The 22,659-nt window shown below is 41.9% G+C and overlaps 1 protein-coding gene across 1 annotated transcript in view; it reads right to left on the reverse strand.

Annotated features, from left to right (window-relative positions):
* araf (A-Raf proto-oncogene, serine/threonine kinase) overlaps positions 1-22,659 on the reverse strand; it is a 32,529-nt gene that overhangs the window by 7,500 nt on the left and 2,370 nt on the right. Inside the window, exons 2-7 of the mRNA XM_047382072.1 lie at positions 20,825-21,046; positions 4,649-4,752; positions 3,591-3,693; positions 3,363-3,517; positions 344-442; positions 100-238 (exon numbers count right to left, since the gene is read on the reverse strand). Coding sequence (XP_047238028.1) covers positions 100-238; positions 344-442; positions 3,363-3,517; positions 3,591-3,693; positions 4,649-4,752; positions 20,825-20,935 — 711 coding nt within the window. The 5' untranslated portion in view covers positions 20,936-21,046. The remainder of the gene's footprint in view (positions 1-99; positions 239-343; positions 443-3,362; positions 3,518-3,590; positions 3,694-4,648; positions 4,753-20,824; positions 21,047-22,659) is intronic.

Consider the following 22,659-nt stretch of genomic DNA (forward strand, 5'->3'; position numbering starts at 1 on the left):
TTAAATGTTGGTCATATTCAGGTTAAAGACTGTGGTAATGTGCACTAACATTGCCCAAAACCGATCCAAGTAGACTCACAGAAAAAGAAACATACTGACCTCTATGATGGCGACATTAGCGGGGTCCACTGTGCTGACCATATGAACATTGGGGGTGGAGGTGGAACGATGTCTCTGTAGAGACTGACCGTCTCCACCTGTTGTTGGAAAGTTAAAGGTCGGGGACAGGAGGCCTGTTCTGAAACAATCAAGTCAAACACAAGCATTTTTTGTTTGAATATCATTTTGCACATCATGTGGCGCTTTTAGTTTGATATTTTTTTTGGTTTGGTTCAAAGCTCACCCAGCAGGCTCTGGGGTCAGGACAAGGTTGCTCTGTGATGGGGAATTTTCAGGCAAAAGTATCTGAGGATAATCATCCGTGCAGGAATTGGTATCACACCTGTACAAAGCATTGTGAGAACAAACAAAACAAATAATAAAAAAAAAATCAAATGAGCGTTTCATCCAAGCACTACCTCACTGTATACCTTCTTTTATGATGATCATGTCTTTATTCATCACTTTCAGGGTGCAAGCTGAACTTTTTTCTCAGGATTAAAAAAACACAAACAGTGACATGAAGTTGGTACGACATTTCAAACATCTCCTACCCTTGTATATCTATCATAAAGTGAGAAATTAGAGTAGACCAAACTTTAAATCATTACTGAAGGACAGACAAAGTTGTCTCCATTTGTCTTTATTAAAACTTGGTCTAGTTGGCTACATTCTAGATTGGTCCAGGGCAAGACAAACGATCTAAACCACAGAATATCTGCATAGATTCCTACTCATCATAGGCAGCAGCCATGTTGCAGTGCAAATCTATTACAGTGATGGCTGCTCATACTAAGCTTGGTTCAGCTGAAGGTTTCTTCCCACTAATCAGATTCATCCCTTTCCACTGTCGCCACATGCTTGTCAGGATGAAAAACCACTGCAAAAGTTAATAATGCGACTGTCTGGATTTCACCAGATAACCGTTTACCAACTGGCATTATTTTATTGACTGGCATTTTGTGAACAACTAAATCTGTTTCGCAGTAGAATTATAATTGATGTCTATAAAAGGTGAATTAGCGATTTATGTAATTGAACTGAACACTATAAACTAGAGGAAAAAAAAGATGTTTATGCATTTTTGAGCTGAAAGTATCAGATTGTCATCAAATCATTGATCTGCCAATTTAAGAAAATGACCATCATAAGAACACAAAGTAGTGTTCTTATCAGATCAGATCTAAATTAACCATCTTATGATGTTTATGTTAGATCTGATATGCAACAGTGTCTAAATCCTTGAACAATGAAAATCCAGACAGCAAAGCAGTGACTATTATTCAGGGTTTCTATAGCCTGGGTTATTAAAACCTGATATGCAACACGTTTGTCCTCAAAGATGGATCAATACCAACAACTAACAGCTACTACTATCAACAGATGGGGATAATGTGAGTATTGAAGCAAGTATACAGGTCCTTCTCAAAATATTAGCATATTGTGATAAAGTTCATTATTTTCCATAATGTCATGATGAAAATTTAACATTCATATATTTTAGATTCATTGCACACTAACTGAAATATTTCAGGTCTTTTATTGTCTTAATACGGATGATTTTGGCATACAGCTCATGAAAACCCCAAATTCCTATCTCACAAAATTAGCATATTATTAAAAGGGTCTCTAAACGTGCTATGAACCTAATCATCTGAATCAACGAGTTAACTCTAAACACCTGCAAAAGATTCCTGAGGCCTTTAAAACTCCCAGCCTGGTTCATCACTCAAAACCCCAATCATGGGTAAGACTGCCGACCTGACTGCTGTCCAGAAGGCCACTATTGACACCCTCAAGCAAGAGGGTAAGACACAGAAAGAAATTTCTGAACGAATAGGCTGTTCCCAGAGTGCTGTATCAAGGCACCTCAGTGGGAAGTCTGTGGGAAGGAAAACGTGTGGCAGAAAACGCTGCACAACGAGAAGAGGTGACCGGACCCTGAGGAAGATTGTGGAGAAGGGCCGATTCCAGACCTTGGGGGACCTGCGGAAGCAGTGGACTGAGTCTGGAGTAGAAACATCCAGAGCCACCGTGCACAGGCGTGTGCAGGAAATGGGCTACAGGTGCCGCATTCCCCAGGTCAAGCCACTTTTGAAGCAGAAACAGCGGCAGGAGCGCCTGACCTGGGCTACAGAGAAGCAGCACTGGACTGTTGCTCAGTGGTCCAAAGTACTTTTTTCGGATGAAAGCAAATTCTGCATGTCATTCGGAAATCAAGGTGCCAGAGTCTGGAGGAAGACTGGGGAGAAGGAAATGCCAAAATGCCAGAAGTCCAGTGTCAAGTACCCACAGTCAGTGATGGTCTGAGGTGCTGGTGTTGGTCCACTGTGTTTTATCAAGGGCAGGGTCAATGCAGCTAGCTATCAGGAGATTTTGGAGCACTTCATGCTTCCATCTGCTGAAAAGCTTTATGGAGATGAAGATTTCATTTTTCAGCACGACCCGGCACCTGCTCACAGTGCCAAAACCACTGGTAAATGGTTTACTGACCATGGTATCACTGTGCTCAATTGGCCTGCCAACTCTCCTGACCTGAACCCCATAGAGAATCTGTGGGATATTGTGAAGAGAACATTGAGAGACTCAAGACCCAACACTCTGGATGAGCTAAAGGCCGCTATCGAAGCATCTTGGGCCTCCATAAGACCTCAGTGCCACAGGCTGATTGCCTCCATGCCACGCCGCATTGAAGCAGTCATTTCTGCCAAAGGATTCCCGACCAAGTATTGAGTGCATAACTGTACATGATTATTTGAAGGTTGACGTTTTTTGTATTAAAAACAGTTTTCTTTTATTGGTCGGATGAAATATGCTAATTTTGTGAGATAGGAATTTTGGGTTTTCATGAGCTGTATGCCAAAATCATCCGTATTAAGACAATAAAAGACCTGAAATATTTCAGTTAGTGTGCAATGAATCTAAAATACATGAATGTTAAATTTTCATCATGACATTATGGAAAATAATGAACTTTATCACAATATGCAAATATTTTGAGAAGGACCTGTATTTCTTTCGTTAGGCTGTGTGGTACCTGTAGAACTGTCAGGTTTGGTACTACAGGCTCTTTTATACAATAGCTTCCTTAAAGGGTTATTCAGCATAATGCGTATGTATACAAACTAGAGAGATGGCTTGTGATGAGAGAGGTCTCAATAAACCCCAATGAAACCAGCAGCAATAAAGGTAAATATCTGTTCAATTATAATATTAGACAACTATGAAGACCCAATGATAACTTACCAATCAGTCCAACTCACCGTTTGCTCACTGTATCCATGTCAACACACACAGTGGGCACCTTGCTGCTGCAGTGCTGGTGAAATTTGTAGCCACATGTCTGACATCTGAAGCCATTAAAAAGAAACTTGTGGCAAAAATCACAGTAAGCCAGTTTGAAAAAAGTTTTCCGTACCTATGAAGACAAACAGATTAAATATTCAGTTGTGAAAGAACAACAAACGTGCGTAAACTGGCCAGATACTAACAAAGTTGTGCATGGTGAGAGGAATGTCATCCAGGACTTCGACTAAAAGCTCCTCTCCAACCAGAGGAGTGATGTCTGTGTCCCAGTCTGTCAGTCTCTTGCGACTACAAAATGGAACAGAGAAAATCACAAGTTCAATAAAACAGGTTTTTAAAAGCAGACAGTTTAGGAGCTGTACTAAACTAGCTTTCCAAACATCAGAATGTTTTTTTTTATTAATTTTTTTGCTGCACTAGAGGCCTTTATTTTTCATTTTTCGACAGTAGGTAGACAGGAAAGAGGGCAAAGAGAGGGAGAGACAATCGGCAAAGATCGCCGGGTCTGGGACTCAAACCCGGGACAGCCGCATCGAGGACTCTGCACATGGTCCCGCGCTTAACCCCTAAACCACCAGCACTGCACCCCTGGTTTGACTCAGTATTACTGATGACAATAAGTCATTACGGGCCTCAATTTTCTTTATCATCTTGTGTTAAGATGAAAGCTATGCTATGCAATAAATCAAATCAACAGTTTGATCCAATCCCTTCTAAGGCCTTCTATTTGTAATTATAAACTTAGGACACTATTACTTTTTAGCTAGATTTTACCCATGATTCCAAGATGGGGAAGACTGCACCATTTCCCATTTTAACTTTAAATTTATGAAATACCTGCAAGGCTTATTTAAGATTGCTCTATTAGTCCTTTTCTCTATTAATTATCTGCAAATTGCTGTGTCTGTAAAATAATTACACAAACTGTAGTGAAGTTATTCATATTGATCTCCTGTGTTGTGGTGACAGAAGCTGAGGAATCTCTACCAAAAAAGGAAACATGTTGAGTATAGACTTTCACCTGTTAGCTGAATATAAAATTTTTTACTGAAAATAACAGTAGATGACAAAGACGAAAAACATTTGCATGTATTTTAAATGCATGTACAAAATGTATTGTGTGAAAATGATGATGATTTAGGACACAAATGTGTGTCTGTGGTGTTCTGTGTAGACAACAAGGAATGCAGTGTATTATTTGCTACTGATGTAGGAGGAAGAACAGACAACAGTGGCATCTTACCCTTCCAGCAGGCGAAATACAGCACAGCAGTCTTGGCTCAGGCCTCTCACTTTGAGTGCTTTATTAAGACTCTCGTACACAGTCTGTCCTTGCCGGACGTTCACCTGCCAACAGAAATCCTAAGCTGAACAGTAGTAGCCTTTTAATTATCATTCAGTTGACATGGGTCAGAATCAGCAACATGAACAATGACTTAATGTTAGCTGCTACTATGGAGAATTAAGCTCCCAACTAGCGCTGTAGTCCAGCATGCAGATTGTTTTTTAACCCAAAACAATGCTACATTCCTGTTCTGACCACAACAAAGCTCTGATAGAGAGCAGCGTGGGATGGTAGACAGCCACAAGCTCCACTTCAATGGTAACATCACCACACAAGATGTCTCACAACTGTGTGCTTTTCTCAAATGATGCACAAGAGATTTTGCTCTGTGGATGTTTATTTTTAACAGACAGCAAATGTGGAAAAAGTACATCTGCACCCAAATCTAAACACATCAGGCATTAGATGTAAATATTAGTAATTAGATTAAGGTATCTACAAATATCCAATATGTGTACATCTCAGGCACACAGTCAGACTCACTCTGTGATTAACTTCCTGCAGTTTACAGGCTTCTGTTTGTCCACCTGCTTCATTATGACCACAGATTGTTGGTGAGGTTGAGTCCTAGGGAGTTTCAAGGTCAGCGGTTGAACTTTTCAATCATGGCCACAAATGGCCAGCCAACCTCTCCAAGTTTAAAAGGAAGAGTTGCTCTTGGTGGATGCTTTGAGCCCAGTCTTTAATCGTAACAGTGTTCCTGGTTGGAACGGTGGGGAAGCCTTATCTCTTAGACAGGGGCAACCTCACCATGGGTTGTACCCAGATGCCTTATTGTTTGTACAACACAAGACTCTTGGCTGGGCTCACCCTTTCTTCTTGAGACAAATGACTTTCCACATGCCCCAAAGGACCAGGAGGAGGATTTAATCTTCTGCTATCCATGCATGATCTACAAATGCTCAGTCTTTCTTTAATTCTTTTGGACCAGAGGAGATTATTTGCTGCCCTTCGTGTTACAAGGACTTTGGTTCCCAGATCTTGGCCCCACTGTGCATGCAGATCAAGTCACACCTACTCTACACTCAAGGCAAACCAATTTGGTTAAAAATAGATTTTTGGTATAAACTTACAGCTAATAAAAGTTATCTGCACAACCCCTAACCCTAAAGCAACTGTCTCATTGTGTGTAGAACCTGCCATGATGGTAGAGGTGTGCTTGAGGTCAGTGTCTTGTTGCATGACAAAGATCCAGAAAATTAACATGGGTCCCAGGACATACCGGAGGGGAACCTGTTACACTATTCTCAAATTCACATGAGACACAAACAACCTATTACACGATCCATGTAATGTTATCACTGAAAACAATCCAGAAAACACTAAACATCCAAAGAAGTTGCTGTCTAATACCTTTTAGTTGAACTGACTCCAGAAATGAGTCGAAACCTCGATGATTCCCATTCAAAAGGTCAAAAACAACAGCCAGAGCTTGGAAATAAATTACAGCAGGATTTCCTTTTCAGTCTGTACCCATTTCACAATCACTAGCATTAAGGTATTAACAGTGAGAACAATCTGTTGATGGCCCGTTTACTAATCCAGCTACTCTAGTAAAGTTAAAGTAGTCATAGTAGAAATAAAGCTTTAATCACAATCATTTCAGGTAATCATTGCAAAAACAGCAAAAGTGGTGATAGAAACAATGTAAAAATCCTTATGGTCTTTTTGACCGTCAGAGCCCACAAACACAACTCTGCAACAAATATAAACTGGCTCATTATCAGACAGGCTCCTCCTTTACACTAGCTACACTACCCAATGCAACCATACCTCTGAACAGGACAATTTCACTGCATTGAATAGTATTTGATAATGTTTGGATATTTATTGATGGGCCCATAGAACCAACAGTAGGGGAAAAAAACTGCTTAAACAGAAAAAAAGCCCAGCCATACATGCTGCTTACAGACATCAAGAGTATACGGTTATCACAATAAATCACAATTTTTACACATAATAACCACACAACAAATGCCCATTTCTACGTTACTGTGAAGTTTGGTGGCAGTTATTCTATATACACTGCTCAAAAAAATAAAGGGCACACTTAACACAATATAACTCCAAGTAAATCAAACTTCTCTGAAATCAAACTGTCCACTTAGGAAGCAACACTGATTGACAATCAATTTCACAGCTGTTGTCCAAATGGAATAGACAACAGGGGGAAATCTTTGGCGATTAGCAAGACTCGCTCAATAAAGGAGTGGTTCTGCAGGTGGGGACCACAGACCACTTCTCAGTACCTATGCTTTCTGGCTGATGTTTTGGTCACTTTTGAATGTTGGTGGTGCTTTCACACTTGTGGTAGCATGAAACGGACTCTCCAACCCACACAAGTGGCTCAGGTAGTGCAGCTCATCCAGGATGGCACATCAATGCGAGCTGTGGCAAGAAGGTGTGCTGTGTCTGTCAGCGTAGTGTCCAGAGCCTGGAGGCGCTACCAGGAGACAGGCCAATACACCAGGAGACGTGGAGGCCGTAGGAGGGCAACAACCCAGCAGCAGGACCGCTACCTCCACCTTTGTGCAAGGAGGAACAGGAGGAGCACTGTCAGAGCCCTGCAAAATGACCTCCAACAGGCCACAAATGTGCATTTGTCTGTACAAATGGTTAGAAACCGACTCTATGAGGATGGTATGAGGGTCCGACGTCCACAAATGGGGGTTGTGCTCACAGCCCAACACCATGCAGGACGCTTGGCATTTGCCAGAGAACACCAGGATTGACACATTCACCACTGGTGCCCCGTGCTCTTCACAGGTGTAAGCAGGTTCACACTGAGCACATGTGACAGACGTGACAGAGTCTGGAGACACCGTGGAGAGAGATCTGTTGCCTGCAACATCCTTCAGCATGACTGGTTTGGCAGTGGGTCAGTAATGGTGTGGGGTGGCATTCTTTGTAATGCTGTGAGGCCCTCCCTGTGCTCACCAGAGGTAGCCCGACTGCCATTAGGTACCGAGATGAGATCCTCAGACCCCTTGTGAGACCATATGCTGGTGCGGTTGGCCCTGGGTTCCTCCTAATGCAGGACAATGCTAGACCTCGTGTGGCTGGAGTGTGTCAGCAGTTCCTGCGAGATGAAGACATTGAAGCTATGGACTGGCCCGCCCGTTCCCCAGACTTGAATCCGATTGAGCACATCTGGGATATCATGTCTCGCTCCATCCACCAACGTCATGGATGTTTTAGTCCAGGTCTGGGAGGAGATCCCTCAGGAGACCATCTGCCATCTCATCAGGAGCATGCTCAGGCGTGTCACCCTACACGGGAGTGGATTTTCTCTCCTGTCCCATCCCGCTCCCACTGAAAAATGTCTTGTCCCATCCCAATCCCAGGCCAGCATAACAAAAAAAATCCTGTTCCATCCCACTCCTGGTAAATTGACTCCCACTCCCATCCCGCTCCCATTTAGAACAACTCCCACTCCTGTACCAATCCCATTTTTGTTTTCTTCATTTAGTCTTTTGGCAATTTCTTTGAAGGACCAGTTAGGTCCCTGTTTTTAGCTGTAGTAAAGGCCAGTTAAAGTAAAAAGAAAAATAATGAAGAAATAATAAAATATCAAACAAGGAAACAGACCATGCCTATCTTAGTTGAATAAACAAATTGTTCATAGTTGTATTTTACTCATTTATTAAGTGATTGTTTCCTTTGAACAATGACATTACTTTTATGTTTCAAGATGCTGAAACGAAAGAAAAATGCACCTAGCAAGAGAAATGTACTTGGTGAACAAAAGTGCAAAAAGGCATTACCTTCACAATTTAGAAACTGTACCTCAATGGTTCCCAGCCCTGGTCCTCAGTGACCCCTTCCCTGCAAGTTTTAGATGTGTGTCTGCTCCAGCACCCCTGATTCAAATTCTGACATGACCTCCTATACAGGCGTCAAGAATGGAGGGTCAAACTGGACAAAATTAATACAATAAAATCATCATTGAATAAATAAATGTTGTGAATGTCCCATAAGTGAAGTAAATGTAACATGAAAGAAATGTAACATTAAATGTGCCATTAAATTAAAGGTACCACTTATTTATTTAATACATCATTAGAAACAATAAATGTACCATTATATCATGAAATGGACTATTATGCAATTAAATGTGGCACTGAATAATTAAGTATCATTTTACAGACATGACGTAATTAGTGGTACACTTAATATTTAACGATGTATTAAATAAATTGTACATTTAATGGTACATTCAATTTCTTTCTATTTCACAACATATTTATTTAATATCTTCCCTTGATGAAGCCTTTCTACGGAGTCCGCGAGGGGACATGGGGGAATTTTTTCTCTTTTGCGTTCTCACGCAATACATTTGCGTTGGCTCACAATACTTTTTGTGTTCTCACGCAATAGTCTTTGCGTTATCTTGCTATACTTTGTGGGATAGTTTCCAAACCAGATAACTGCAAAAATGAAACAAACACTACACCCGTTTTGAGATTTATTGAGTTTTATTTTGAAATCGGCCTTAAATAAAATTATCTTCAAATCAGACTAAAAGACAGTTTTTATCCACAAGCTGTCAAACAAACTACTGAACTCTGGACCATAATACTGCACGAAACCACATCTGTGACACTTTGTTTGCATATTACTGCTGCATGATGTGTACTTTTTTTTTGCACGCCATTAGTGTTTTTATTTTTATCGTGATTTGAACGGTTCTTCTTATCCTAAGCATTTCATCGCATTGTTTACTGCGTGTTAACCTGCATATGTCAAATAAACCATATCAATGCCATATCAATGCTGTTTGTTGTGTGAGCAGTTTGTCATCTGTGCTGCTGTTCCAAAATGCCAAATGCAAAAGTATTGTGTGGGGACGCAAAAAAAAACAAATCCTCCATGTCCCCTTGCGGGCTCCGTACCTTTCCCCTCTACTGTGGCAAAGGCTCTTAAATCTTTTGTGCACATGCAGCAATTTTGTTGGTCAGATGAGACTTGACACATGATGGTACTTTTGGTTTGATGAATGAAGAGATGCAGGGCTGATTTAATCCAGAATTTGCCTTACAAGTGTCCCTTAATCACTGGTGCACTTGATTACGACTAAACACGTTTTACAAGCAGCAGACTGCGTGTTAACACCGCTACATTCAACTCTCCTGAAGTTCTGTAATATTTGCGACTTTCCTGTCAGCTCTACGAGTTTAATAGATAAGTCCTTACTTCTGACTTTACGTTGCAAATCCAATTTTACCACGTCCAGTTCTCCACCTGGGTTTGCTCCCTCCATCCTGAACGCAGGTGGAAAACATCGATTAGAAGCACTGTTGGCTTGTGGGTTGTGTAGTTCGTTTGACTCGCATTATAGTATAGGTTTCTTGGGAAAAAACTACACAATGGCGGCGTCGATCCAAGTTTTTTTTTCTTAAAGTTTATAACAAAGTCTCACTTTCCAAGGACAATTGATCCTAGTTTATTTTCCCTCCTATTGCTTAGCTCCCACTCCCGTCTGCTCCCGTTCATTTTTTATCCTGTACTGTCCCAATCACGTGATCTTTACTGATGCTGTCTCCCGTTACCCGTGGGACTCCCGAAAAAATGTCAGCCTCTAGTAGGGAGGTCATACAGGCACGTGGAGGCCACACACAATACTGAGCCCCATTTTGACTTGTTTTAAGGACATTACATCAAAGTTGGATCAGCCTGTAGTGTGTTTTTCCATTTTAATTTTGTGTGTGACTACAAATCCAGGCCTCCATTGGTTAATAAATTTGATTTCCATTGATGATTTTTGTGTGATTTTGTTGTCAGCACATTCAACTTTGTACAGAACAAAGTATTCAATGAGAATATTTCATTCATTCAGATCTAGGATGTGTTATTTGAGTGTTCCCTTTATTTTTTTGAGCAGTGTATTTAGTGGTAAATGCAGCTCAATATAGAACATTTGTCTATTTGTTAACACCTAAATCTAAACACCTGTGGGTCTGAGTGTGAGCGCGCTTGTGTATACATGGTTTCTCCTTAAAAATATGCAATAGCGAGTGTGAGGAGCCACAGACCTGGTCCTCTGGACCTGGGACAGATACGGAAGGGGTCTGAACCATAGACATCCAAAGGCCCCCCAGAGCACAGGAACCCCAGGAGAACTATCGCCGGGACTACCGCAACCTCCCCAGAGAAGAGCAGGGGAGAATCCCAGGAGAACCACCCAGCAGCCACAGTGCAGAAGCCCCAGGGAGCTGCAGCGACGAGCCCACAGGCCCCGTCGGCAGCCATCTACGACCGAGCAGATCCAGCCATGGACCCAGAGACCCGAGGCCTCGGGACATATTACTCCACAAGCCGAGGCCTGACAGAGCCCAGGGGTCCAGACCCCGGCAAGCAGCCAATGGACGTGAGTCGGAACACACCAAAGCAACCAACCCCGGACACCGAGAACCACAAGCACACCAGCATACACACCAACCACCGGCAGGTAGTGTGTAGGGGAGGAAATGGGCCCCACATCTTAAACTGATCCAGGAAAGAGAGCAGTAGAAGACCCAACATGACACATAGAACAGGCACACACAATCGATACCCAATTGAGGCAACCAGCCCCTGGACCAAGGAGGTGGTCCCCTTCCCTTCGGGGGTGGAGACAGGCAGACCGCCCCACCACCTGAACCTGGGCTAGCCTGGGGTGGTACCTGAACCTCAGTGACCCCACCCCAAAACCTGACCACCCGCCCCGACCCCCGACCCCAGTCCCCAAAGACCCCCATCCTCATCTGGAGAGGGGGGCATGTACAAAAAGAGAGGTCTACATGGTCCAACAAACTAGCCCACCAACCAGAGCCGCAATAGGATGAAACAGTCCCAACCCCTCAATGAATTCCGAATCCTAACTCCATGAGCCTCCCACCCCCAATGAACTCCAACATAAATTTCCCCACAGGGCCACAACCAACCAGGACACAGACATCGAACACATGCCCCTAAACCCGCCATGAATCCCCACCCTACAGCACAGGGGCACGCCGCCACAGGTGAGCATAATCCCAAAAAGCTGACGAAGCCACACCCACCCCCACTTCCAAGCACCCCCGCCACATCTAGCCCCCACCACACAGCGTGCCGAGATGGCAAGGACCCCATGCAGCGCCACCCCAGCCACTGCCCACAGGCGCAACAGGGCAGACACCACCAGACTCCACACCAAGATGGGACAAACTCACCTGGCAAGAGGTCCCCAGCCAGCGCCAAGCACCTGGGGCCGGCATCCCCCACACAAACACCCCACATCACCGCTACTGCAACGACAGCCAAGGGAGAAACATTATCTAGCTCAGTTGTACCATTGCCACTCAGCTGATCCAAATGCCGGTGGCCCCACATCCAAGAAGAGGACACAACCCCCTGACCCCACGCGCTGCAGCCCCTCCACGCCACTCTAGCCGGCCAACCTGATTCCCTCCCTTCCGGACACAGCAGCCAGCAGAGCAGCACACCGCCAAGCGAGTCCAACCATCCGGCCAGCGCCAGCAGCCCCAGCCCGTCGGTTCCTGACAGGGAAACACGCACCAACCAGGTGGCTGAGCAGGCCAACTGCTCCAGGCCAAGCACAACCGGCCAACCGCCCCAGTGCAGACACAAGACATGCTCCACCGCCCCACCCACCCGACCTCCAACCACAGCCCGGTGCCCAGCCAAGGGACAGAGCCACAGAGGACGCTGTCCCAGCAAGCCGAAGGGCGCCACAAGAAGGCCACTGCATCTACAGCAAAGAGGCTGCACTCCTCCCCGGAGACGCTGAACCTCCAACATCCAGGCCAGCCAAGCAAAAACGACAAAGCCAAGCCAAGCCAAGCCGCAGTTCCCCCAGAGCCAACGCCACATAAACACCACACATGCTTCCATACATCGGAGGGGCACACAACCCCAAGCACACACCACCCACCAGGAACCACCCAGCAGAGAAGAAAACCCCACCTCAGTATAAGGCTGAGAAGGCCGAAGCAACAGCCAAGCCCAGCGACGCCTGCCCGCAACACCCACACTCGAAAGCCAGAGCCGCCGCATACAAGACCACCGCCCCAACACCACAGCACGACATACAGTGGAGGACAGAACGCAGCAAAGAGCACCCAAAGGAAAAGCCGTGCACTAAGCCCACACCTGACTCAAGATTTATATAATCCAACAGAAGGTTTCTATACTGTTTAATGTTAAGAAGGTTTTTATTTTTCCAATTCATGAGGATAGTTTTCTTAGTGATACATAAGGCAATGAAAACCATGTGAACTGAATTTGTCTCTATGGTGATATCATCCAAGTTGCCCAGTAAGCAAACCAAAGGGGAAGGTGAAATATTACATTTCAGACACTTTTGATAAGTCTTCACATATCAGGTACAAGAACCTCTGAACAGGTGTACATAACCATAGTGCATGGATGTAATCGTCAGGTATATTGCCTGTGCAGTGTAAGCAAGTATTAGACGGTGCAAAACCCATACTGAACATCCCTTTATCTGTATAGTATACTCTATGAAGCATTTTATAATGTATTAATCGTACACTGGTGTTATGGGTCATTTTAAAAGTTCTGGAACATATCCGAGACCAGAATGTTTGGTCAAAGTTAACTGATAAGTCCACCTCCCATTTCGTAATAGGAAGCGAAATTGATTCATCTATATTAGACAGTGTCCTGTATATTTTAGACATTAATTTGGGGGTGGGGGGTTAAGTTTTAGGAACTCTTGATGGCATTTGTAACCCAACGTTTTGAAGCATAAATTTATTTTTTCTTATAGATTTATTTTGTTGATATTCTAAAAATGTATTCTTGCCCATCCTGTATTGTATAATTAATCTGTTAAATGGGATGAACTGAATTCCTTCAGATATATGTTCCAGGTATTCAATTCCTTTACTCCTCCAATCTGGAAAGTTTATCATATAATTTTTTTGTAAGATGTCAGAGTAGTTCCAGATGGGTGTACATCAGCATGGGATTAGTGAAGACCCTGTAATTTTTAGATATTCCCACCATGCTGTCGGAGAGGTGCTGATATTGAGGCTTTTAAAGCATGCATGTTGTTTTATATTTGAGCTCATAAATGGCAGATCTGAAATCTTACTACTATTGCATAATGTCTGTTCTACATCTAGCCAGGGTTCATCGAGAGACCTGTGTTTAAACCATTTTCAGTTGTATTGTAGCCTGTTGGCTAAGAAGTAATGATGAATGTTAGGCAGATATAGTCCTCCTTTATCTTTGGTGTTCTGTAGCGTTTCAAAGCTAATACGCGGGGTTTATCTTTCCAAAGAAATTTAGTGATGAGGAGTCCAGAGATCTAAACCAGTCAGATGACAATTTATTTAGGATCATTGATTTTTGGCAAGACCATCATATTTTTTACAGCAACCCTGTCCATGAGTGATATGGGTAGAGATTTCCATCTAGCGAGATCATCTTCCACTTTTTTTAAAAGCAGGATGTGGTTTAGTTTTGTTAAACCTGCCAATCTAGGTGAAAGATTAATACCCAAATATGTAATATTCCCTGACTAGTTGTGTATTAAGGGATTTGTGGAAAGAACAATTAATTGGAATAACTGTCGATTTCAACCAATTTATAGAATAATCCAAAACTCTTGAGAAATAATTTATCAATCGAATTACTTGAGAGACAGAGGTTCGCGAATACTGGACAAAAGGTAATACATCGTCTGCATAAAGACTGATATTATGTTCAATGTTCATGCATTTTATGCCTTTAATATCTTTAGTTTGCCTGATTGCTCCTGCTAGTTGTTCAATAAAAAAAGCAAATAATGAGGGGGAAAGTGGGCATCCCTGCCTGGTGCCCCTCCGAAGACAGAAGCTGGAAGATGTTTGGTTATTTGTTCTGAAACATGGCGTTGGGGAACTGTATAATATTTTTAACCAGTTTATAAAAGAGTTTCCAAAACCAAATTTAGTCAAGGTTACAAACAAGTGTCCAGTTAACTCTATCAAATGCTTTTTCTGCATCTAGAGATAATATAATGGTCTTAATATTTTTACTGTAGGAATAGTCTATTAAATTAAGTAATCTGCGTGAATTTGTGGATGAATGCCTCCCTTTTATAAAACCAGTTTGGTCAGGATGTATTATGAGAAGAGTTACCTTTTCTAGTTTGTTTGTGAGGGCTTTACAGATTATTTTGAGATCAACGTTAATAATGGATATGGGACGGTAGCTGGTAGGAAGTACTGGGCCTTTTCCTGGTTTTAACAGGAGACTGATGTTGGCAGAATTTATTTATGGTGGAAGTATGGCATTTTCTTCGGTTTTTTGCAACATTCTTTGGAATATTGGAGCCAAAATATGCCAAAATTCTTTGTAGAACTCTGTTGGGAATCCATCTGGGCCTGGAGCCTTTTATTGGGCATGCTTTTGAGGGCTTCCTAGATTTCGGCTGATGTCAGTGGTACATCCAAGGCCATTGCATGATTATATGATAATTTAGGAAGTGTTACTTCCAGAAATTGATCAATGTAGTTATCTGACGGGTCTATCTGTGGTGAGTATGAAGCTTTGGAGAAAGTGCTGTTTATTCTTTCAGGATCATAAACTGTATTCCCTGTCGAGTCTTTAACAGTAATTATACTTGTCTTTTCTTTAGTTTTACCTGGTTAGCTAAAAAGCTACCTGATTTATTGCCATGTTCAAAATGTTCTATTCGAAGTCTTTGCACTAAGAATTGGTTTTTTTTTTGTCAATAATTTCATTTAATTCTAATTTGGCTTTATGTAGTTTGTCCAGCATTTCCTCTTCCTGGGAACCTTCTAACAGTTTAATGGTTTCTTCTAATTCCTTAATACCTTTGTTTTCATTTTTCTTCTTATGTGATAAGAATGAGATTATTTTACCTCTCATCACTGTTTTCCCTGCCTCCCAGAGAACAGATGTTGATGTCCCCGGGAGGTAATTTAACTCGAAATATGAAGTCCACCCTTCTTTAAAATATGTGACAAATTCTTTATCCTTAAGCAATGATGGATTAATCCGCCAGTTTTTGCTTTGTGGGTTTTCTGTATTATTTACTAGAGTTAAGGAGACAGGAGCATAATCGCTGCGTCTGAAATGTCAGTCAACAACAAGCTGCTGACTAGGAAATAATCCAGAGAGTAAGAGTAATGGGCATGTGAGAAGAAAGTGTATTCTCTGTGATTAGAGTGAGGAGATCGCCATGCATCGCAAAGTCCATAATCATTCATGTAAAGTTTAACTATATTTATTGATTGCCAACTGCACTGAATCCCTGTTGTGGTCAACCTGTCTATTTCTTCATTTAGACCAAAGCTCAGATCACCACCCAAGAAGAAGTGAGAAATCAAAATGTTTAGACAGTACAGAAAAAAAAAAGAATTGAAGAATGGGGGGTCATCAACATTTGGGGCATATATACTGACAATACATGTCTTTTGGTTATGCATAAATATTTTTATTATTATAAATCTACCCTTTGGATCTGTAACTGTGTCTAGTACTGTAAAGGTAAACTTTTTGCAAACTAAGATTGCCACTCCCATTTGCCTTCAATTATAGCAGGCAGAAAACAAATCTGGAAACTCAGGTGATTTAAGATCATTTGCAGCTGTGGCAGACTTATGAATCGCTTGTAATAAGACGGCATCTCCCTGTACTCTTTTAAGCTGATTAAAATGTTTAAACTTTTTCTCTTTGGTGCCGGCTCCATGCACATTCCATGTGACAAATCTTAGTGTGCCCAAAGTTGTGCGTGCGTTGCTAAACTTGGACAGTGGATGGCACCACAGAAACAGATAGACCCAAGTGAATCATCGTTAGTGCTTTGGGTTGCTTGATATGAAGTCCAGAAGCAGAGATATAGGGTATGTCCCAATTCAGGGGCTGCATCCTTCTAAGGACCCGGTCTACGTGGGCTGGGTCCTTTGTTGACCGCTAAAACCACGGAGGCCGGAAGTGAGCAGCTGCGAATTGGGACGGTCTAACCTCACCGCCGGGAAGGCTGGCGAGGAAAGCCGGCAGTTACTACGGCGGGAGCAGAAAACTCCGAAAACGTCGGAGCACGTTTGAAATTAAGCAATGTCTTGATAAATCAAGCACATATTTCAAATCTACACAGTTATATTCCCGCACTAAAAACATTGTAGGAGTTCATTTCTATCACAGAAAGTGTAATTTTTCTCAATTTCATCACAGCTTTTGCCGCTGTGGTCCGCCATGGCTGCCCCTGCTTGACCAATCCGCAATGAATCATGGGAAATGATGGACCGCGAAGGATACTCACGACCCATCCTTCAAATTGGGCAAAAGAAGGACACATTTGTCGGCTGCATTTGAAGGAGTCTCAGTAGGATTCATGAATTGGAACAGCCTTCGTCGCAGCGTTGTGACGTAATCGGCCTACAAATACGGCCTTTGAAGGATCCAGCCCCTGAATTGGGACACACCCAGAGAAAAAGACAGAAAATAAAGAAGGTGCTGGGGCTAAGAGGGGGTGAGCGATATAAGGTTATGTTAAGAAATATCTGTGTGTGTTTGTAAGTGTGCATGTTTGTGTGTGACAGATAGAAAAAAAGAGTGACAGAGAGGTGTGGTAAGGAGAGTAAATGAGAGGTAGATGAGAAGACAAAAAGGAACAGATACCCAAAAGCCTAGCCTTGGCCCCACCCACATCAAACAATGTAAACATCATGCTGAGCTGTGCCTTACATTAGATTACGTTTGCCAGTTATCTAACCTCTTATCTAACCAGTGTTACATGTTTTAGATTAACCTGCTGTTGGGTTCAATATGTCATCATTTATTCACACTCTCACCAACACTCAGAATGTTTCTGTATGAAATGATAAATTACAGCCTGAACAAGCACTGCAAACCTGCACTGGGTTGGGAGATTATGAGCAGATAGGATACTGCAAGCAGGTTTAATTAGCTTTATGTCATTAGCAGTTCCAAGCACTTTATACCTGGATAAGGTTTCGTTGTCAACATTTGCTGTATTGACAAAATAAACAGGGGCAGGGACCAGAGGTTAATTATTGTGGCTGCTCTGCAGAGTGCAATCAAAAACCTAGAAATTTCCCTCTGCATGTAGTAAGGACAAAACATCTTCAGAAAGCCTTCCTTGTGAAGTTGTAAAGTCTAAGGTTCAGCTACATTTAACACTCTGTGCTCTCTTGTGGTCTCTGCCTTACTTTCAGTGCCTTCTCATGTCTGCTGCAACATCTGAGACAAGGATCCAAAACTCTTCATTTGCAAAAAGATCGATCATTAAATATAGTTTCAATGCTAATTTTACTTTTCTCTAACTATACTATAACTATAGTACTAAATTAGTAATAAATAGACCAGTAACAATGACATAGGCTTTTAGGGTATTTTTGTGCAACAGCATAGAACTGCAATTCATAGAATAGAGAATCTCAGCATTTCTCTGCCTTGGCAGCTCATCAACATTTTTAATCTCTCACCATACAATGGCCAAATTGCCCAGCCTGACCTTAAGCTGCTATTATGGCTTTTGTCTGAGAGGATACTGAGGAAAATATGTGATATGCGTAGTCAAACCGTGATTCGTCACAGAAATTCAGAATAAAACAGAGGGTTGTGATAAGAAGCGCACAGTGACATAATGACATTAACACCATGGAAGGCCACACCAGCTGGACCAAGCTCGCGCACCAGCCTTTCTTAATAACTGAACTGCTTTGGTAAAAAAAAACTTATGACAAAGCAAACACAACAAGTAAAGCAGCCAACAGGGACATTTGTAATGTAAAATGAAAATGCAATGAACAATTTCTGTTTCAGCATTTCCTGATAAAACCTGCAGATAAAGGTTCATACAACAGTTATAATGCTTTTTAGAATGCGACACCACCTTTGCAGCCTATAGGTAAAATATAAATGCTTCTTGATAATACTTTAGCCATGATTGGCTAATTCAAAAAGAGATGTGGAAAACAAGAACAACAATTGCTGCTGAGACAGTATAGCTCAATGATCCTGCGAGAGGACACTGCAACAACATGCAAAGAATACATTGGTACAGACAACACCCCAATGCATTTGTGACAATATCTGGTGATTTTAGCCATGCTTCATTCTCTGCTACACTTCCAATATTTCAATAGTTTGTCATCTGCTCTGCCAGAGAAATCAAAACGTTGATTTGTTTATGCAAATGTCATACATCTCATACATCTCTAAAGCAAGACCTCCTCTAGGCAAATCCAATCACAATCTTGTTTTTCTCTGGTGGAAATATAAGCTCCTTGTTCAGAGGCAACCTGTAATAAAGAGAACTGTGAGAAGATGGTCACAAGAAGCTGAAGAAGCCCTGCGAGGTTGCTTTGAGGCTATAGACTGGGACACAGTGTGCCAGCCACATGGAGAGGACATCAATGCCATGACTGAGTGTATCACCGACTATATGAACCTCTATAAACACCATCCCCACCAGAATGGTGAGATGCTTCCCCACTAACAGTGACCTGTAGGACCTGCTTAACAAGAAAAAAAGAGCCTTCGGAGAGGGAGACAGAGAATTATTGAGGAGTTTACAGAAGCAACTTAAAGTCAAGATAAGACACAGCAAGGAGGTGTACAAGAAGAAGCTGGAGAGCAAGCTCCAGCAAAACAATATCAGATATGTGTGGTCAGGGATGAAAAAGATCACAGGCTTCAAGCAGAACGAGGATTAGCTCATTTGATGGTTCCAGTGTTGTTTAAAACCTTTTGTCTTGTTCCGGAACCAAAGAAAACTCACCCATCAGTCCTCAATGACTATAGACCTGTTACCCTACATGTTACCAAATATGAAGTCCTAGAGAGATTCCTGTTTGCCCACCTGAGTAAGCAAACAATAAGATTCTCCTCACTGCTTTCCCTGCCTCTGACTGAAGGGTTGTGAGTCTAACCAGGTAGTCAGCATCACAGGAGCACAACAGGGGACTGTACTCTCACCATTCCTCTTCACTCTGTACATCTCAGACTTCCAGAACAAGACAGACTCCTGTCATCTGCAGAAATACTCAGATGATTCTGCAGTCGTGGGTTGGATCAGAGATGGAGTAGAAACTGAGTACAGGGAGCTGGTGGACCGCTTTGTGGCATGGTGCGAAAACAATCATCTCATCTTGAACGTCGATAAAAAAACGAAGATGATTGTAGACTTTAAGAGAAACAGGAAAAGGTCAAATTCTATTTGCACCATGGGGGAATAGGTCGAGGTGGTGGAGGAGTATAAATACCTCGGTGTTCACCTGGACAACAGACTAGAGTGGAGATACAACTGTTAAGCCATCTACAAGAAGGAACAGAGCAGACTGTACTTCTTGAAGAAGCTTAGGTCCTTTGGTGTTTGCAGCAAGATGCTGCATATCTTCTATAAAACTGTTGTGGAGAGTCTGATCTCTTCTGCCATCATCTGCTGGGGAAGCAGCATCAGAGCCAGCGACTTAAAAAAGCTCAACAAGCTGATAAAGAAAGCCTGTTCTGTTCTGGGGACTCCTCTGGAACCTGTGGAGATTTTTGTGCAAAGACGGATGCTTCATAAAATGAAGAACATTATAGAGAAACCTAAGAATCCTTCTCATCAGACTGTTGTACAACAACAGTGTCTTCAGTCAAAGGCTTCTTCAGATCTGCTGTAAGACGGAGCGCTACAGGAGATCCTTCCTGCCCACAGCCATCAGCATCTATAACGGCTCTATGAAGAAACCTGCATAATATGAGCTACAACAACAATTACTTTCCATTTGTGAGCAATATAGTTTTTCTGATTTGAATTGATTTCTGGTATAAAGTCCAGGGAAAATAAATGAAGGACATCTACAGGCACCATCTGTGAAACCTGACACCAGCTACCCATTGGCTTAGTCACTGAAATGTTGTGAAAGATGTCAATTTCTGTGTGAGTAATTACACTTTCAACAAACACATCATTTGTTCCACAGAAATGCAGTTGTCAACAGTCAGCCCAAAACCATTCAGCATATTTGGACTGACGTTTATTAAATAAAACACCAAAAAAAACTTTCATAAACTTGACTGAAGGAAGAACAGAACCAATCAACTCACCACTGTCCTCTGTTTGTTAGGGAGGAACACTCGGATGGTGCCACCACCGCGGGGTACATCCTCCGGACTAGTCTCCCCTGATGAGGAGTACGAGGAGGAGGTGGAGGACATGGTGAAAAACAAGAGGAGTGGGGGTGGGGTAGGGGACACAGAACTAGATGCTGCAACCTTAAGAGAGCTGCATGCACAGGGGGGCTCTGGAGATTTGTCTTTACTTCCAATCTGCAACATACAAATACATTTCAGTTTAGATCAAAAATACCTCCAGAGAAACTAGTAAGGACAGAAGACTAAACAGTACCCAGATCCTGAGATTTTAAAAGGAATTCCACCAGACAGCACAATACCGGGCTGGCCCATGTCAGGATTTGGGCCAACATGGGCTGGTATGAAATTCTCACCATATAGCCTTTAACTAGTACCAAAGTCTCACTGCATCCCATTACATAAAATTGTAAAACCACAATGTTTAATATAATGTAGATGCTTTAATTTAAAGAGAAATGTCTGCTACTAATATAACCAATAGATTATTCCAAAAGATTATTAAAATGTGTTTTTTTGATGACTAGACCCAAAACCTGCTGATTAGGAAGTTATCAAAATGTTCTGGTTGATCCATTTATTGCACTGTATTACACATTTCTTCCATTCAGCTCTTCATAGTAAAACAAGGGGGTACTAGCTGGTTAGTAGCCTGCAGGCACTGCTTGAAAGAAGTTTCAGTAAGTTCAATTTGAGACACTTTAAGATCATCAGGAATCTAAGAGGTACATGATTTTTTAAAAACAAGTAACCTAACTTAAAAATAGGGATAGATATAAAAATTAGGGCCGATAACGAGATCTAATAATATGGTGGATATGGCCAATAACCTATATTTACCCATATTATTATTATTATTATTCTGTATTAATTATTATTATTTTGTTTTAAATCCTTAATTGGAAATTATCATTATCACAATAGCTGTGAGGCCTAGTATTAGAGGATACACCAGCAGATGCATTGTTTTGGTAACAGTGGTGGATGTAGATAATCTGACTAAACAATATTTCCCCTTGTTCCACTGAACTATGGTACCACACTAAAATATCTGTCATGAAGACATGACTAAAAAAAAAAAGAAGCCAACAGCAGCTTCCACGTTTGCTTTTTTATTCTTCTACCAATGGATAGGCACTTACGGTGTGCAGAAACATAAGGCATTATTTATCAACAGTGCAAGGAAGAAAGAATAACATATAACTTCTACTTTAAACCGTTTTAAATACCCATTCAGTAAAAACTCATGCAGGACAAGAGTCACAAACAATGAATGGGAAGTTTCTTAGCTAAATATATGCAGTCTTCTGCTATTCGGGGGCTGCTGAATTTTCAGCACATTATTAAGGTACACAACATGTGGTTTAACATTCCCTTAGCCATTTTGGTACTTCATTAAAAGTAGCTGACAAATTACAGTCAGCTCAGCCTGTGTACTGAACATCTACAAGTCTCACAAATGACAGTGTTTTAGCTTCAAGAAACTAAAACCTTATGGAACATTTTGAAAGTAAATAATTATGAGAGCAAAGATTTAAGCCAAAATCTTTTTAACCTCTTTTTCAAGTAAATAAAAAGCCTTTTAATGAGCAACATGGCCTTATCTAGTGTAAAAAAAAAAATCAAGCTTTACCCTGAGACTCTCAGAATGATGAGGCCAATGCCAAACTGCCTTATTCTTCAGTTTACCTACCAAGAAATTGGTGATTTTATACCTGAACGAACAACTTTGACTTGTGATCAGTTGGAGAGAAACTACAAACTGCACATGAGAGCTACCAGGCCACCCT

The sequence above is a fragment of the Girardinichthys multiradiatus genome, chromosome 12 (assembly GCF_021462225.1).
Source record: "Girardinichthys multiradiatus isolate DD_20200921_A chromosome 12, DD_fGirMul_XY1, whole genome shotgun sequence".
NCBI lineage: Eukaryota > Metazoa > Chordata > Actinopteri > Cyprinodontiformes > Goodeidae > Girardinichthys > Girardinichthys multiradiatus.